The following is a 20,048-nucleotide window of genomic DNA, read 5'->3' as shown; positions in this document are numbered from 1 at the left end:
TTGATCTCAGGTTCCTCTGCCTTTTCTATATTTAACTTGAACATCTGGAAGTTGACGGTTCAAGTACTGTTGAATTGTAGAATTCAACAGTTGTTGGCTTGGAGAATTTTAAGCATTACTTCACTAGCGTGTGAGATGAGTGCAATTGTGCAGTAGTTTGAACATTCTTTGGCATTGCCCTTCTTTGGGACTGAAATGAAAACTGACCTTTTCCAGTCCTGTGGCCACTGCTGAATTTTCCAAATTTGCTGGCATATTGAGTGCAGCATTTTCACCGCATCATCTTTTGGGTTTGAAATCGCTCAACTGGAATTCCATCACTTCCACTCCTTTTTCTTTGCAGTGATGCTTCCTAAGGCCCACTTGACTTCGCATTCCAGGATGTCTGGCTCTAGGTGAGTGATTACACCATTGTGCTTATCTGGGTCACGAAAATCTTTTTTGTATAGCTCTTCTGTGTGTTCTTGTCACCTTTTCTTAGTATCTTGTGCTTCTGTTAGGTCCATATCATTTCTGTCCTTTATTATGCCCATCCTTGAATGAAATGTTCCCTTGGTATTTCTAATTTCCTTGAAGAGATCTCTAGTCTTTCCCATTCTATTGTCTTCCTCTGTTTCTTTGCACTGATCACTGAGGAAGGCTTTCTTATCTCTCCTTGGTATTCTTTGGAACTCTGCATTCAAATGGGTATATCTTTCCTTTTCTCCTTAAAATCACTCAGTGAGAAAGTAATTTGGGTTTAACATAAACATTACATTAGTTCAATGTCACTAACCTGATGTATCACAGAAAATTAGGAAAAAATGCATATCAAGAAAATCTGTAATCCATAAAAATGAAAGAACTGTTATACCTCTGAAGGTTTTAAAAAATAACAGCTCTGGATATATTAAAAATAAAATCTCCTTACAATACCTAGGATTCTTCCTTCTGTAAAGAAGGAATTAAACTAACTGAATAATTTGTATTTGTCCCTAAAATATTCTACAAAATTTCAATTCACAAGTGATATACGAAACAGAATAAATAACAGGTATGTTACGATTAAGGGATATAATTTGATTTTTACTACCTCTATAAGGCACTATACTTATATCAATATAATAGAAATGGTACAGTCTCTGAAGATAATTCTCACATATTATTTACTTTTTAAAACTAATCTCAAATCACATATGAAGTGTTAGTCGCTCAGCCATGTCCGATTCTTTGCGACCCGTGGGACTGTAGCCCACCAGGCTTTTCTGTCCATGGGATTCTCCAAGCAAGAAAACTGGAGTGGGTTGCCTTCTCCAGGGGATCTTTCCGACCCAGGGATCAAACCTGGGTCTCCTGCATTGCAGGCGGATTCCTTACCATCTGAGCCATCATATAGCATACTATTTCCTTTTTGATGGTTCCATTTAAATTTAAGGGTGAAAGTGAAAGTGAAGTCACTCAGTTATGTCCAACTCTTTGCAACCCAGTGGACTGTGGCCTACCAGGCTCCTCTGTCCCTGGGATTCTCTAGGCAAGAATACTGGAGTGGGTTGCCATTTCCTTCTCCAAAATTTATTAAACAAAGGTTAAGACCAAACAATTATCATGCATGTTACATGTTATACACAGGAGCTACTGTGAATAGAAATCCATCCCTCTCCACCATTTGTTTTTAATGAGTACAAGGATCAAATAATCTTGAATATACTTTTTATACTACTAGCAGTTAGCAACTCTTCAAAAATCAACAGGATTTGCAATAGCATTCATTTCACCTGCTAGCTACACTGAACAATTTATTTATTAATTTATTTTTACACTGAACAATTTAAATTTCAACTCTTTTTGCCAGGCAAGCATGTGATTTATGCTTTTTTCTTTGGGGAACAGTTTTATTCTAAAGCAGTCTGATACTTCATACTTTGATCTTACCCTATAAAACTGAATTCCAGGTTTATGTTTAAATGACAGTCCTTGATATGAGAAAAGAAAAAGAGTGACATATTGTCCTCCTGTTGTCTGAAAACATCATGAGTATACATGTTATAAATATTTTATTACCAACGAATGAACATGTTATGTTTACCAGCTGGAATAACTTTATTAAATGTTTGAGTTTTTTGCACTATAATAACCAAAACAGTGAGCTAGATATCCCCTAAAATCAACTGCTATTTCTTATATAAATGCCTGTGGAAGTTTCATATTTTCTTTGGACATGATTAGATTTTCTAGTTCTTCTTTATCTTTTACCCTTTTATCTTATATTGGAATACAGCTGGTTAACAGTATATATAGTTGGCTGTGATAGTTTCCCGTGTGTAGGAAAGTGGTTCAGTTATACATATACATGTGTCTATTTTTTTGGATTGACATGTATACACTGCTATAATTAAAATAGATAACCAATAAGGACCTACTATATAGCACAGTGAACTCTGCTCAATATTATGCAACAACTTTAACAGGAAAAGAATCTGAAATAATGTTTTAAAGCTAATATGAATTCTGACATTTTGCTTAACATTTAATATGTTCTGTGAATCTGCCACCCCATTAGAAATACTCTTTTCATATTTTCTTGTAAATCTACCTAATGGAGGAGCTTCTGGATATTTAGGTCATTTTAACTTCCATGTTTTATATTCTATTTTCGTTTTTTTTTTTTTTTTTTTAGTTGAAGGCTAATTACTTCACAATATTGCAGTGGTTTTTGTCATACATTGACATGAATCAGCCATGGATATACATGTATATTCTATTTTCATAATCTGTCTGTGGAGACCATCATCATCTTCAGTGGTCGAGATTCCACTTACTTATTTCTGAATGTTAAACTATCTTTGCATTTCTGGAATAAATCTACTGGCTGGCATGATGTACCTTTTAAATATCCCCATTTGTTAATACTTTGCTTAGGATTCTTTCACCTATATTCATAAATGAGATTGGCTAGTAGTTACTCTCTTTTGTAATATCTTTGTTAGGTTTTAATATCAATTTATTCAAGAATTACAAAAAGGAATTGGAAAATGTTCCTAGTTTTTCTCCTATTCTCTAAAAAAAGTTTTTGCAAGGTGATGGTAATGGCAAATATTTAGTTGAATTCACTGGTATGGAAGAATTCATCTGGTGGTGTAGGTTCTTTGTGGTCAAGTTTTACATTATAGATTCATTTATAAGGCAGTGATGGGACTATTCAGACTTTCTTTCCATATCAGTGTTGACAAGTATTTTTCTAAGAACTTGCCTCCTTCATTTCAATTTTCAAACATATTTACAGGAAGCTGTTAATAAACTGTATTAGTCTGCTCGGGATGCTATAACAGGATACCATGACTGGGTGGCTTAAAAAATAGCAATAAATTTCTTTTGTAGTTATGAATGTTGTAAGTTCAAGATCAAGGTGCTGTCAGGGATGGTTTCTAAAGAGAACTTTAGAACTTTATCTGGCTTGCAGATAGCTGCCTTCTCATTGTATCCTCAGATGGCCTTCCTTCTGTGCATACATGGAGAGATCCCTTGGGGTCTCTTCCTCTTCGTGTAAGGACACCAGTCTTACTGATTTGGGCCCCAACCTTGTTGCCTCATTTAACCTAAATTATCTCCTTAAAGGCCCTCTCTCTAAATACAGTTACACTGTGGCTTAGGGCATCAATTTATGAATTTGAAGCACACAAAACTCAATCCCACAGTATCCTCTCAAGATCTTTTTCATGCCTGTAGGTTTTATAGCGACGTTCCCTCTTTCTTTCTTTTTATGGCTGCGCTGGACCCTCACTGCTGCGTGTGGGCTTTTCCAAGTTGGGGCTACTCTGTGTTGCAGTGCCTGGGCTTCTCACTGCGCTGCTCTCAGGCTTTGGACTGCAGGCTTTGTAGTTGTGGCGCACAGGCCAGGGACAGAACTTGTGTCTCCTGCCTTGGCAGGCTGATTCCCCACCATTGGACCACCCTCTTTCTTAATAGCAGTAATTTGTATCTTTCCTGATTAGCATTTTCAGGATTATCAATTTTATTAGGTCTTTCAAAGGGTCAAACTTTTACTCTGTTGATCATCTCTATTTTAGATTTGTTTTCTATTTCATTACTTTCCTCTCTGGATTTAATTTGTTGTTCTCATTCTAACTTATTGAGATAGATGTAACTTACTAATTTTTTTCAGTCCATCTTCAATTTAAACATGTCTTTTATTCTAAAATAGGCATGGCTGCATAACAACATTTTGATGTATGTAATTTTCAATACTACTAAATTAAAAACATTTTCTATTCTCTGATAACTCATTCTTTGGTCTATGGTTTATTTAGCATTGTATTCTTTAATTTTCAAGCATGAGTTTTATTCTTGGTATCTTTTAGTTAAGAAATGACTCATTAGAAAAGACCCTGATGCTGGGAAAGACTGAAGGCAGAAGGGGACGACAGAAGATGACATGGTTGGATGGCATCACCAAATCAATGGATATGAGTCTGAGAAAGCTCTGGGAGTTGGTGATGGACAGGGAAGCCTGGTGTGCTGCAGTCCATGGGGTCGCAAAGAGTCAGCCACGACTGAGCAACGGAACTGATCCTTTAGTTATTAAGGTCTAAGTTTATCTGTATACTGTGGTCAGAGAACTTACTTTGGAGAGTTTTAATCATTTTGCAATTTGTTGAAATCTAAGACCAGAGTATAATTAACTTTTGTAAATATTCCACGCAGGCTTGAAAATAGTAGGTATCCTACAGTTGACAGGTGTAACTGTCGCCATATGCTAATGAAATCATTTGTTAACTGTTTTTCAAGTATATATTCTGATTTTTTTTTAAATTTAATTAATTAATTAATTTAGTTTTGACCACTCTGGGTCTTCACTGCTACACAGGCTTCTTCTCTAGTGGTAAAAGAGAATTGCAGTGCATGGGCTTCTCTTGTTACAGAACACGGGCTCTAGGGCACGCAGGCAGGCTTCAGTAGTTGAGCTCCTGGGCTCCAGAGCACAGGCTTAGTTGCTCTGTGGCATGTGGGATCTTCCTGGACTAGGGATTGAACCCGTGTCTCCTGCAGTGGCAGGTGGATCCTTTACCACTGAGCCATCAGGGAAGGCCTCTAACTGATTTTTGACTACTTGTTTTATTAGTTACTAAGAGGGCTATGAAAACTGTGTTGCTTCAACAGTGGATTTGTATTTTTCCTTTGAGTTTTGCCAGTTTTTGCTTTATATATTTGGATGCTATGTTATTAAGTACATATAAATTTCAAGTTATTATTTTGAAATTATACCTTTCATCATTAAGAATCACACCTCTTTACATCCAAGTAAGATATGGTGAATTAAACTTTTCTTCGTTAGAAAGCATAACTCTCTATATCCAGTAATACCAGTAATATCTGTTGCGCTACATTTCATTATCAGATATTAATACAGTTACATGCCTTTCTATTGTTATTTTAAAATTTGTATTGCTGGGGTTTCCTTGGTGGCTCAATGGTAAAGAATCCACCTGCCAATGCAGGATACATGGATTTGATCCCTAATCTGGGATGATCCCACATGCCACTGAGCAACTAGGTCCATGTGCCATAGCTACTGAGCCCATCCACCCTAGAGCCCTGCTCTGCAACAAGAGAAGCCACTGCACTGAGAAGCCCATGCACCACAACTAGAGAAAAGCCCGCATAGTAACAAAGACCCAGCATAGCCATAAATAAGTAAATAATTGTATTGTTTATCTTTTCATACATTAACAATTTTATCCTGGATTCTTTTATATTAAATGTGTCTCTTTCAAGAATCATACAGTTGGAAAAAAAAAAGGAATCATACAGTTGGATTTTTTTTTAAAGTTGTAGTTGATTTACAACTATTTAAACTAATACATTAGTTTCAAATATACAACACAATGATTCAATATTTTTTATAGATTATACTTCATTTAAAGTTATTATAAAATAATGGCTAAATTTCCTTGTGTAGTACAAATAATTTCTTTGTGTAGTATCCTTGTTGCTTATTTGTTTTATACACTAACTCTCAATCCCCTACCTCTGTCTTGCCCATCTCCCTTACCCTTTTGCCACTGGTAACCACAAGTTCTTTTTATCTGTGAGTCTGTTTCTGTTTTGTTATATCCATGTTTATTTTCTAGATTCCATTAAGTAATAACACAGTGTAGTATTCATCTTTCTCTGACTTCTTTCACTAAGCATAATACCCTCTAGGTTGATCCATGTTATTGTAAACAGCAGCATTTCTATTTTTATGGATGAGTAATATTCCACTGTGTGTATGTGAGCATGTATGCATGCATGTGTATATATACACGTAAACACATATATACAGACTACATCTTCTTTATCCATTCATCTGTTGATGGACACTTAGGTTGCTTCTGTTATCTTGGCTACTGTAAATAATGCTGCTACGAACATTGAAATGCATGTATCTTTTTTTTTTGGCATGTATCTTTATGAATTAGTGTTTCTGTTTTCTTCAAATATATACCCAGGAGTGGAACTGCTGAATCATATGGTAGGAACTGGATTTTATTTTTCATCCGTCTGGCAATCTTTGTTTTTTATTCAAGAAATTTAGTCCACTTATACTCAATGCTATTTATCGATATGTTTAGATTTAAATCTACCATCTTACGATTTTCCTTGTATGTGTCCCACTTGTTTGGTGTCATTTTTTTCTTTCCTTTGTTTCGTTCTCTTGGATTGAGTAAACACTTAATTGTTCCATTTCCACATGCAGCTCCCCCTGATAAGCTTGGTAGTTATTAATCTTTTACCATTATTTTAATAGGTGCCTTAGAGAGTAACGGAGAAGGCAATGGCACCCCACTCCAGTACTCTTGCCTGGAAAATCCCATGGATGGAGGAGCCTGGTAGGCTGCGGTTCATGGGGTCGCTAAGAGTCGGACACGACTGAGCGACTTCACTTTCACTTTTCACTTTCATGCACTGGAGAAGGAAATGGCAACCCACTCCAGTGTTCTTGCCTGGAAAATCCAAGGGACGGGGGAGCCTGGTGGGCTGCCGTCTATGGGGTTGTACCGAGTCAGACACGACTGAAGCAACTTAGCAGCAGCAGCAGCAGAGAATAAACTGTACATTCTTCATTTTTCAAAATCTATGTGGAATACACACTCCTTACTCTAACCAACAAACAAATGTTGGACTGTATTTTTAAACCTTTGTATTTTAAATGCCACAAGATACAATTACATTATTTTATACGGTGACACCTAGACTAATGTACATATTCATTCTTTTTGTTGTTTTTCATTCCTTTTTAAAACTTTAAGTGTCTTAAACAAGTCCCCCCCTCCCCCCACTTGAACAAAACCTGTATTATTTCCTTTAGTACAGGTATTCTGGTAACAAATTCTATAACTTGCCTGCAAATGTCCTTGTATTAACTTTACCCTTATGAAGTTTTCACTGGATATAGAAATCGAGGTTGGCAGTAATTTTGTTTCAGCCCTAGAAAGATGTCATTCCATTCTCTTATGTCCTCTGTTTTCTGTGGAGTCAGCTGTCAAACAAACTGTCACTTTTTTGAAAGTACTTCCCCATCTCCATCCTATTCCGGGTACTTTAAATACCTCCTACTTTGTGTTTAGCTTTCAGCAGTTTTACTATGATGTGTTTCGGAGTCATTATCTTTTTATTTACCTTCTGATTTATGGGGGTCTTGAATTTGTAGCCTGTTGAATTTTGAGAGTTCTGAAAAATTCTCAGTTATTATCTCTCAGAAATTCTCTCTCCTTTTGTCTCATTTTTCTTTCTCTTCTTCTGCTACCCTATTAGACATGTTAGACTCCTCACTATATCCCTTATTTATCTTATTCCTCTCTTCTGTACTTTCTATTCATCTTTCCATGCTTAATTCTGGATATTTTATTCTGATCTATTCTCAACCACTAGCTATCTCTTCAGGTATTTCTAATTTGCTGTGTTATATCTACCAGTTGAATTCTTAACTTTGATTACTATAGTTTATTTCCTGAGTTTTCATTAAGTCATTTTAGTTGTTTTTTCTAGTTCTCTTCTAAAATTCTGTTTTGTCTCATCTTGTTAAATAATAAATAAAATAAACATTCAAAATCTATGTCTAAAAATAACATTCTCTTTAATCTGCCCTCTGTTCATATTTTCTTGTGTTTTTTGTTAGTGTCATCATGTCTCCTACTGTTTCTGGGATTTAAAATTGAGTATTAGGTACAGTATGTTAATAACTGTAGAAATAATTTCAGGTCTAGTATGATATTATATTCCTCTAAGAGGACTACTTACTTCTGGATGGCTGCTTGGGGCCTGTGTGTGTTAAGTCACTTTAGTTGTGTCTGACTCTTTGAGACCCAGTGGACAGTAGCCCGCCAGGCTCCTCTGTCCACGGGATTCTCCAGGCAAGAATACTGGAGTGGGTTGCCATGCCCTCCTCCAGGGGATCTTCCCGACCCAGGGATCGAACCCGCATCTCTTATGGCTCCTGCGTTGGCGGTAGAGCTCTTTACCACTAGCGCTGCCTGGGAAACTCCATCATCAACTTAGTTCAGTTTCAGAGAGAAAATCATCTGAAGCTGGGCCAATGTAGCCTTTTTGGTTTCCAATCCAGAATATGGAAGGAATTTGCCAATTTCTCTCAACCCCAGCTGGTTCTCTGGACTCTAATTTTTGTCCTCCCCACTCTTGTAAACCCTTTGAGAACTTCACTTGGTTTCTCAGCCACCTTTTCTGAAATTTGCATAAGCACCTAAGGAAAAAGGAATCCTATCTACCAGAATCCTCCTTCTGAGTTTAATTCTTTTCTTAGATCCTATCCCTAAAATTCTTAAATACCTTATTAATGCTCCAGTGTCTTCGGCTTGTTTTTACATTTTATTCCAGGGGAAATAGTTGTTCTTAACTATTTGGATTAGGAAGACTAATCCAAATTATCTAGCCTACCATTAAGTGGAAGCACATTAACTCTATCATATTTGCAACTCTTGGCCTGGAGTCTCTTCAGGGTTCCAACATGCAGCCTCTTTCAGCCAAGGTTTTAATTTCATCCAACACATCAGAAAATGTAAAAAAAAAAAAAAAAAAAAAATCCTTTCATACATTGTTAAACAATCTGTTTCCATATATTCTATTTACTTTTTTAATACTTATTTTATGTGGAAATTGTAAGGGACAAGAAGAAAACACATGTCCAGCCTACCATCTTACCCAGTCTACCATTTTAAGTTAGGAGTACAATTAAATCTTTAAAATGCTCATACATTTTGACCCTGCCACTTTCTATACAAAAAACCAAACCAAACCAAATCAAAAACCCCTTCAAAATGGTTTAAAGACCTAAATGTAAGCCCCGAAACCATAACACTCTTAGGACAGAGGCAGAATACTCTTTGACAGAAACTGGTAGCAATATTTTCTTGATCAGCCTCCTAAGGCAAAATAAATAAAAGCAAAAATAAACAAATGGGGCCTAATTAAACTTAAAACTTCTGCATAGCTAAGCAAACTATCAACAAAAGAAAAAAACTGTGAAATGGGAGAAAATATTTGCAAATGATGAGGCTGACAAGGGGTTCATATCCAAAATACATAAACAGCTCATAGAACTCTAAGAAACCAAACAAAAAATTCAATCCAAAAATGGGCAAAAAACTTGAATAGACACTGCTCCAAAAAGGACATGCAGATGGCTAAAAGGCACATGAAAAGATGCTCAACATCAGCGATTATTAGTGAAATGCAAATAAAAACCACAATTAGGTATCACATCATACCAGTCTAAATGGCTATAATCAAAAAGTCTACAGAAAACAAATGCCAGGGTGTGGAGAAAAGGGAACCCTTGTACATGGCTGGGAATGTAAATTGGTATAGTCAGTACCAAGAACAATATGGAGGTTCCTCAAAAAGCTAAAAATAGAACTACCGTATACAGGATCCAGCAATTTCACTTCTGAGTATATATCCGGAAAAAATGAAAACACTGATTCAAAAGGATACATGCATCCCAATATTCATAGCAGCACAATTTAAAATAGCTAAGACAATGGAAACAATCCAAGTGGCCAGCAACAGGTTGGTTTATGAAGACACGGCACACATGCGTGCACACACACACACACACACACAAATGACGTATTACTTAGTCATAAAAAAGAATGAAATAAAACCATTAGCAGTAATGTGGACAGACCTAGAGAATGTTATGCTTAGTGAAATAAGTCAGAGAGAGGAAGGAAAATACTGCATGATATCACTTATATGTGGAATCTAAAAAGCAATGCAAATGAATGTGTATACAGAAAGAAAGAGACTCACAGACACAGAAAACAAACCAGTGGTGAGAGGAAAATAGGGAGGGATAAACTAGGGGTATGGGATTGACTAACAGATATAAACTACTACATACAAAGTAGATAAGCAACAAGAATATACTGAATAGCACTTGGAATTATACCCGTATTTTACAACGTATCATGGAATATAATCTGACAAAAGCACTAAATCAGTATGCTGTATACCTGAAACTAAGACAATATGATAAAAACAAAACAAAATATGAAAAATATGAAAAATATGAAAAAATATGAAAAACAAAACAAAATATGAAAGTAAATGCATGGAAGAAGAAATCCATATGCTAAGCATAAAAACATATTTATACCATATACTAGTTTCACAATATTTGAATTTTTATAATGGAAATTATTTCTAATCATAAATAAAATTATAAAGTCTATCAAGAAAATTAGATTTCTGCAGAGTTCCCACACACCAAGAAGTCAAGCCAACATCAAAATAGGCCTTTATTTTAGTAGGTAACATTAATTTGGCTGAGTCAAATCTAATACTTTAAGGTGTGAACCCAGCTACAGGGAAAAGTCCTAGCTAGTGGTGTGGAAGTAAAATAATTTGATTATGCATGAAGAGGAAATGGCTTCCCGAGTGGCTCAGACGGTAAAGGATCTTCCTGAAATGCAGGAGACCCAGGTTCGATTCCTGGGTTGGTAAGATCTCCTGGAGAAGGGAATGGCAACCCACTCCAGTATTCTTGCCTGGAGAATTCTACAGACAGAGGAACCTGGTGAGCTACAGTTCATGGGGTCACAAACAGTCGGACACAACTGAGGAACTTAACACTTTTTTCAAGATAGAAAAGATGATAAGATGATCAGAGGGAATGTAGCGGGGGAACATTGAAAAACCATAGTATAAAGGGCAGAAGTAGAACTAATGGAAACCAAGATAAGAATTAGAGTCCAGTAGCAAAGAAGCAAGCACATTAATATTATTATGTTTAGGATATACAATAGCAATGTTATGGCTAATTTTTTTTGATCTTTGATAGTCTGCATATCTAACAACACTAATTTTATAACATGCCCACGTGAGTTAAACTGGGACCAAGAAGCCTGTTCTGGTATCTGTACTACTAAATAGCAGCAAAATCTTAGGTCAAAATCCCTTGACATCTTTGGTCTTCAGTTTTCAATTCCATAAAAATGATGGGTTTGAATTGGATAATTCAAAGTCATGTTCAGATTTTAAAAAATGCCTACAAGAAGACTGTTCCTCATTCAGTTCTGTATCTACTTGTCCAGCTGCTTATTCACACCTACCCCTCACACCATTCCATAAAGAGGTGATTAATGTAATGACAACTCCCTATTCTTGTACTCATGACACTCTGGTAATTAGCTAAAGCCCTTTGCCTCCAAGTCTAGTCACTGAGCTCTCCTTTTCTTTCATACTTTCTAGCAACCATTTCTAATCAGTTGGAGATGGTATTTGAGATAAAAACTATTCACCATCCTATAAAATTATAACTATGACTTTCAGTATGATTAAAAACTTTCTTAGTGAATATTTCCTACATCTTAAAAAATTCTGATAATTATCTCCTATGAATTAAATTGACTCATATTTCGTACTCATTAGATTGATAAAATAGGATATAAGTTTTGTCAAGATAACCTGAAGATACCAGCCTACATATTTCCTGATTTATTTATTCTGAACCACTTTGAATAACCTCTGCTAATATGATCTCCTTAGTCAGAAGCACCAATGCTAGGAATTCTACACTCATGCAAACTGTCTAAGAATCTAATATATATTTATTAATCCTATTCAATGACATAAAGGAGGTCTAGGGTAATGAACTGTACTGTACTGCTAATTAAGCATGTGTTCAGTATAATAAAACACAGTGCGAGTAAATCAGGATTTTAAAATAACAGTTATCTCTAGGTTTTGTCATAAAATATTTTCAACCCTTAAATATAGAAGCCCCCATCATTTGAAAATGAGACAAGTAAACAAAAAAATATCCTTACCAGTTTTTCTGCTTCTGTGTTCATTTCCCTTAATTTCTTGATATGTTCCTTTTTAATCATGAGAATTTTTGATAGTCTGGTCTACAGACAATGAAAAAGAGATGTTTTGGAATAAAGAGAGGCACTTAAATATACCAGGTAGACATCAAACTTGTAAGTTTCCACTAAGATATTTTAGCAGATGTGTTTCAATATAAATATAGCACAGACACTATTTTAGAAATCTGGCTGAGAGGAAGATATTTTAAAATCTACTGTAAGAAGGTACATCAAAACGAATAAGAAGTCAACCTGAATAAGCTTTCACTGGAACAACATGTGGACCAATCAGAATAACAACTATAATTAATTGAAGCACAAATATATTAAAATTCATGCATTCAGACTGATACTTAAACAAAATTAACCACTGTTGGAGAACACTAGTAACCAAACTCATCAACTGGAAAACAAAGTAAAAAAAATCAAGCATTTATCCTGCCTTTCCTATACAAACTATGCCATTAGGTAACCAAGTAATAGATTTGGGGAAGTTTTTCCTCTCAGAACGATTTCAGCTAATAAACAAAGAACACGAATGGCACCATTCTGCAACCCTAAGGAATGAATGGATCGAGGCACTGATATTTGTAGCAGCTAACATCATATTAAAAAAGAGATAAAAAAAATAGGGGTATCCTATCAGGGCTTTCCAGGTGGAGCTAGTGGTAAAGAAACCGCCTGCCAATGCAGGAGACACAAGAGATGTGTGTTTGATTTCTGCTTCGGGAAGATCCCCTGGAGTAGGAAATGACAACCCACTTCAAGTATTCCTGCCTGGGAAGTTCCATGGACAGAGGAGCCTGGTGGACTATAGTCCATGGGTCGCAGTCGCACATGGCTGAGCACTATTACCACACATCCTATCAGAATACAAAAGTATGCATAAAAGTAGTCATATAAAAACAACTATATCAAATAAAAAAACCCAAATCAAATCAAACCTTTATATTCAATGAGCAATTTACATGAAGTACAAAGACAAGAGTATACTCATATTATTACAAAGATTCAGTCAGCAAAATCCAAACAGTGGGAGACTATGGACAAATAATACAGTTTATGCAACAAAGAGGTTAATGGGAAAAAAGAAGAGCCAATATTTAAGAGCCAACTAGACAACTGGAATGCTGACTGGATATGTGATGATATTAAGGCATGTTTTTATTAACTTTTTAGATGTAATAATAATATTACAGTCATGTGTCTTTAAAAAAAAAGGGCCCTTACCACTTAAAGATACATAACAAAATATTTACAGATAAATGATATGATGTTTAATTTCTCAAAAGAAAAAAGAAAGAGGGTAGGAGTATATATGAAATTAGAAATGGCCAGGAGTTTTTGATAACTGCTATAGCTAGATAATGGGTTCAGAAAGATACCTTATACAATTCTGTCTGCTTTTATATGTACTAAATTTTTGATAATTAAAAAAAAAAAAAACTGACCTAAGTTGATACAGGTAGAGGGAAGGCCTGGTAAGATATGTTACATACTTGTTGACACTGACCCTTATTAGTAGGTCCAGAGCTCTGGACTGGTCTCTTTTCTTGAGTTGTTGGGTTTTATGGAAATCTGTGAGATTCTATTGAGTAAGAAACAGTAAAAGATGGATGAAGGCAACATCTTTCTCCCATTTTTGGTTTCTCTTTCAGTTCTGTTTCTTGTTAGTTTTTGATAGAAAATCATGCTGTTTCCTTTTCATTCTTTTCAAAACTTAGTCCTCTCTTAGAAAGGGTCAGTCTTTTTAGATTCCTCAAAATCCCGAACCCCGAGAAAAAAATTCATTGCGAACTATGAATTATGAAACTAGCAAAAAATGATGTTTATTTTGTCATAAGAAAAAAATAGTAACAGAAAAAGACAAAAATGTACCTTATAGCTCAACAAGAGCAAACCTGAGTTTCATAAAACTTTAGATATTACAAAAGACCAGTACATAAAAGGGCTTTTATTTTTACCTGCTAGAAAGCTTAAAATAATGAAAGCAGTGTTTCAACTAGGCATGACACATAGCTTTTGAAGTTAAAATTAAGCACTGCAATCAAAACATCTAAGCAGCAATAAAAACATCAATCCTTTAGAAGTGGTGTATTAGCATTTGGCTTCTGACTCCCTCTGCTGGCAGATCTCTTGCTCTCCACTCCTCTTCCTCTTCACCCTCCTTCCCCATCTCCCTCTACCCCTTGCCCAAATATGACATATCAGCTTTGCTTTTACTTCCGCTATTTAATAAAAGAAAGAATGTCTTTAAAAAACTAGTTGTGAAATGATAAGCCTTGGCTCTTTTCATATTTAAAAATTTTCATATAAAAATATCTACCTTTGAAAGTCAAAAGGTGTAATTCTGTATTCCAAGGATAATTAACAACATATAACTAAGGAATAAGAAATGCTATACATATACATACAAATGATAAGCCATTTCCTCAAATAACATTAATTGTAAACGGTAACACTGAATATTTTAATGGCTTATGTTATAAACATTTTTATTTATAAAGACTTTATCTATCCCAAGCCAAACAGATTTATTTTCAAAAGAGAAAAGGAAAGGAAAAGAAACAAATCAAACATCATTAGACTCTGATTCAAACTAAATAATTTATTCAACCTAATTTTCAAAACAAACTGCTCATTATATTAAGAGTCAGGCTATTCAAGAAAACTGTTTTATATAATAATTGCTATTTGTTTCACTTTAGCTTTAGATTTGTTTGTGTCTCATCATTAAGTACTTAGCAAATGAATAGCTATTTGTAGTCTCAGAAAAAAACTAAAGTTCCTGCTAACCAGAGTTGGCCAACATACCATAAGTTTTGAGGTGACTGATAATGGCAGGATTACTGAGGTTACTAAATAAAAACCTTTATATTTATACAATATATTAACAGCTAACCATTCATTTCATAGAGTGTATGCTAGAACACTTTTATACTAGAGTCCTTAACATAGCAAAATAATAAGAACCCAATCCAAGAAAGGCCCAACAAAAATACACCTCTAAGTCTTTTTTGGCTGTTGTAACTTATTTTCAAGCTTTGTTGGAAATAACAGAGTTCTTAAAACACAATGATTTAAAAAGTGTAAAAATATTTGGTCCTAGAAAAATTTTCAACTTTAATAACACAAAAGATTCTTACCACTTGGATAAGGAATTCTACTGGAAAACCACCTAACGTTTCAGTGTCAGAGCCAGAAATTTTACTTCTCCAAGGTGACTGTCCTAATAAGGGATCATTATCCTGTGGGAGTAAAAGGGGACCATTTAACCACTGACCTTTCAAAAGGAAGCATTTAAATTTTTTAAAACTTTATTTTATTTAAGTATAGTTGATTTATAATACTGTCCTAACTTCTATTATACAGCAAAGTGATTCATTTCTACACATGTTACATTTTAAAAATATTCTATTTCATTATGGTTTATCACAGGATACTGAATACAGTTCTTTGTGCTACACAGTAGGAACTCATAAAATTTTTAAATAAAGAGCAAATTCTATTATAATTAATATTGTATTAAAAATCCTATAAAAAGGAAAATATTTCCAAGCTGAAGTAACCATTTTATTTACTTTATTAGCTTTTTATTTAATATCTGACAACTCAAAATAATGTGGGCACCACCTAAAGTTATTACAATCAATGTATGTTTCGTAAGAACATAGTTTACATTCATAATAATCATTTAAATTACTGGTGATATTTAAAAAATATTACTTACTGTAATCGGTGATTGGAGAGGAGGAGTATAATGTAACCGTGGTGGAGTCATAAAAAATCGAGAAGGCCGCTGTTTTTGTCCAAAGGCAGCAATTGGCATTGTCTCATGAGGCTCATTACTCTTTGGGAAAAGAGAACAGGCCCCAAAACTTGAAGAACTTTACTAATCATTTTAGTTTTACAAAAATTCTATTTTAGCATTAAATGCACACTAGTTTATTATGATTTATCATAAAATTTATTAACTACGAAGATCAAACAGCTAGAACTTAAATCAGAATATGAATACTACTTGGCTACTAAGATGCTGAATCCACAAAACAGAAGAAAGTGATCTATGAAAGAAAGGAAAGTGATCTATGGCCACCCTTGGCTGTCTCTGTGTTAAAGACTATCTGAGTATTACCCACTGTAATTAAAGGCAATTCTTATTTGGCCAGGGAGAGATGTTTTGGTGATTCATAAAGGAAATTAACATTAATGCAACAGAAGAGTAATTTTTCCTTTTTGAAATGGGAGGTTTAAAAATTTCATCCTTTAATGAAAAAAATAAGATTGATATACCTTGCTCTATATTTAGTCCAAATTATCTTTCTCTCCTACTCCTCTCTAAAGTACATTTGATAAGGAAATTCTTACAATAAGCAGAGTCACAGTTTTTTAAAAAGTATGGAGCAGAAAAAGAGTCTTCTATTTTTATACTAAGGAGATAAAGAAATTCTGATTTTTAATTGTAAGTTCGCAATCCTTGAAAAGCAAGTTTATAACAAAGGAAGGAAGAGGCAGGGGGATTAATGCAAAGAGTTAAGTTTCCATAATACTTAGAGGCAAACAATTTTTTTTTTCAAAAAGTTTATGACTCATTAAAAAAACTATCAGAGAGTTATATTTATTCTTTATATTTTAACTAGTTAGGAAAGTATATAATTTCCATTACATTGCTAAATTAAGCATGATCATGAAATAATGGTTCAAAGTTTAATGGACTATATCAGAGGTTCAAAAGATCTGGATTCAAGACTCATCCTGGCAAGAATCCATCTTGAAAGCCTTGAATAAATTACCTAATGTACCTATGTCTCAGTTTCACCTTATGAAAAGTGGAGGTTATTAACATCCAACTTGTATATTCTGAGGATAAAATAGGAACATATAAAAAATATATATTTCAAATTACAAGATGTTACCTTCAACCTTCAAAGCTGTTTTACAAAACAACTTGTTTTTGTAAACTGAAACAACTTGTTTCAGTTGTTTTATAAAAATAGCTGAAACACAAGTGTTGTGTAGCTATTCCCCAGGTGCAAGGGTTGTGTAGCTATTTAGTCAAGAGTGATCAGTTGTGTCACACTATAATTTGATGTGGGAAAGGCAGAGGGATGTGAGACTCTGGAAAATGTAGAAGAAAATTAGAGTTCTGCTCCAGGAGTCCAGGAGGCAGGGCTGGGAATCCCCTAAGATCTCTTCCTTTGTGACTTGAAATCTTGATTCTATCATACACACAACCACTAAGAAAACTCTATAAAACATATTTTATACGCATAAACCAAATATGTACTGTGAAAATAAATACTCACAAGAACTTCATAGTCAGGGATAGTATGAGTTCCAAGCCCTGCCCTATCAAATGTTACTCTATAAGTAGCGTTAAGAGTATCCACAGCATCTATTTGTCCAGTGAAGAGACCATCATGAACACCACGTAATCGTGCTGAAAAAAGAAACAAAAAGGCATTATGGTATTTAGGATACAAAAAACTACCACATATAGAACTGCTCCCAGCATGTACTTCAAAGTGGAGAAAGTAAAGTACCGCTGTCTATTAAAGTTTCCAAAAAAGGTATTTAGGTTTAGAATAATAATTTAAAAACTTTTAAACAAACAACAAAACTATAAATGGTGATCCTTAATTTGATAAGTGAATGAAACCATATATCTACCAAACTAGGGGGAAAATACTTTTTTAAAAAGTCAACAAAAGAAACTTGGTCATTATACTCATGAATGAAGCACTAGGAATAATTCAAATGAAAAAAAGACAAGGATGCTATGCAGAAAAGAGTTACTAGGCTTCAAACTGCTATCCTTAGAAAGGGTCGCCTACAAGGTTGACTTCTGGGAGCCTGAACTTTGAGAGTGTTCCCACTGTTGCCATACTAAGAAAGGTGGTTTACTGTGCCCAGACTGTTTGTGCAAACAGTGTGGTTAGCAGATTTCCAATTCTTGCATATGCCAGGCAAAGGTGCCTAGGTAACCAGAGCCCTGTAGGAACCTTGGGCGCCGAGTACTGAGCTTCCCTGGTAGAGCTCACCTCCTCAGCGTGGTTACGACTTGCTGAAGGAGTACTGTAAGTCTTGCGTGGCACCACTGGGAGGGGACTCTTGGAAGCTCACACCTGTTTTCCTCTGGACTTTGGCCCCTTGTACTTTTCCCTTGACTCATCGAAAAAGCAAGAGAGCGCCAGAAAAACATCTACTTCTGCTTTATTGTCTATGCCAACACCTTTGACTGTATGGGTCACCATAAACTCTGGAAAATTCTTAAAGAGATGGAATACCAGACCACCTGACCTACCTCTTGAGAAATCTGTATGCAGGTCAGGAAGCAACAGGTAGAACTGGATACAGAATAACAAGATTGGTTCCAAATAGGGAAAGGAGTACGTCAAGGCTGCATACTGTCACCCTGCTTATTTAACTTATATGCAGAGTACATCATGACAAACGCAGGGCTGGACGAAGCACAAGCTGGAATCAAGATTGCTGGGAGAAATATCAATAACCTCAGATGTGCAGATGACACCACCCTTATGGCAGAAAGCAAAGAAGAACTAAAGAGCCTCTTGATGAAAGTGAAAGAGGAGAGTGAAAAAGTTGGCTTAAAGCTCAACATTCAGAAAACCAAGATCATGGCATCCGGTCCCATCACTTCATGGCAAATAGATGGGGAAACAGTGGAAACAGTGACAGACTTTATATTTTTGGGCTCCAAAATCACTGCAGATGGTGACTGCAGCCATGAAATTAAAGGACACTTGCTCTTTGGAAGAAAAGTTATATCCAATCTAGATAGCATATTAAAAAGCAGAGACATTTCTTTGCCAACAAAGGTCTGTCTAGTCAAAGCTGTGGTTTTTCCAGTGGTCATGTATGGATGTGAGAGTTGGACTATAAAGAAAGCTGAGCACTGAAGAATTGATGTTTTTGAACTGTGGTGTTGGAGAAGACTCTTGAAGAGTCCCTTGGACTGCAAGGAGATCCAACCAGTTCACCCTAAAGGATATCAGTCTTGGGTGTTCACTGGAAGGACAGATGTTGAAGCTGAAACTCCAATACTCTGGCCATTTGATGCGAAGAACTGACTCATTTGAAAAGACTCTGATGCTGGCAAAGATTGAAGGCAGGAGGAGAAGGGGACGACAGAGGATGAGATGGTTAGATGGCATCACCAACTCAATGGACGTGAGTCTGAGTAAACTCCAGGGGTTGGTGATGGACAGGGAGGCCTGGAGTGCTACAGTTCATGGGGATGCAAAGAGTCAGACACAACTGAGCCACTGAACTGAACTGACTTTTCCCTCAGTTTATTTTGCTTCGTATCCTTTTCTGTGATAAGCCATGGCCATGAACACAACTATTTGCCAAGTACTCTTGAGCTTTTCTGGGGCTTCCCTGGTGGCTCAGTGGTAAAGAATTCACCTGCCAATACAGGAGATGTGGGAGTCACAGGTTTGATATCTGGGTTAGGAAGATGCCCTGGAGGAAGAAAGGGCAACCCAACTCAGTATTCTTGCCTGGAAAATCCCATGGACAAAGGAGCCTGGTGGGCTACAGTCCATGGGGTTGCAAGGAGTCAGGTACAACTGAGCGATTGGGCACACTTGTACACACACTTGAGTCTTTCTAGTGAATCACCAAACCAAACCTAGGTGTGGTCTTGGGGATCTCTCACATAGATGAATTCTTGTGCCACTA

At 35.7% G+C, this 20,048-nt stretch overlaps 1 protein-coding gene across 3 annotated transcripts in view; it reads right to left on the bottom strand.

Moving 5' to 3' along the window:
• Positions 1 to 20,048, bottom strand: part of LIN9 (lin-9 DREAM MuvB core complex component) — an 83,411-nt gene that overhangs the window by 14,246 nt on the left and 49,117 nt on the right. Inside the window, exons 8-12 of one of the 3 annotated variants that reach the window (XM_020915259.2) lie at positions 17,651 to 17,784; positions 16,075 to 16,194; positions 15,491 to 15,592; positions 13,858 to 13,932; positions 12,306 to 12,386 (exon numbers count right to left, since the gene is read on the bottom strand). In XM_020915259.2, coding sequence (XP_020770918.1) covers positions 12,306 to 12,386; positions 13,858 to 13,932; positions 15,491 to 15,592; positions 16,075 to 16,194; positions 17,651 to 17,784 — 512 coding nt within the window. The remainder of the gene's footprint in view (positions 1 to 12,305; positions 12,387 to 13,857; positions 13,933 to 15,490; positions 15,593 to 16,074; positions 16,195 to 17,650; positions 17,785 to 20,048) is intronic. The other 2 variants (XM_020915260.2, XM_020915261.2) reach the window with 2 other exon arrangements.

The sequence above is a fragment of the Odocoileus virginianus genome, chromosome 11 (genome assembly GCF_023699985.2).
Source record: "Odocoileus virginianus isolate 20LAN1187 ecotype Illinois chromosome 11, Ovbor_1.2, whole genome shotgun sequence".
NCBI classification, from domain to species: Eukaryota; Metazoa; Chordata; class Mammalia; order Artiodactyla; family Cervidae; genus Odocoileus; species Odocoileus virginianus.
This window is presented reverse-complemented; position numbering and strand designations above follow the sequence as displayed.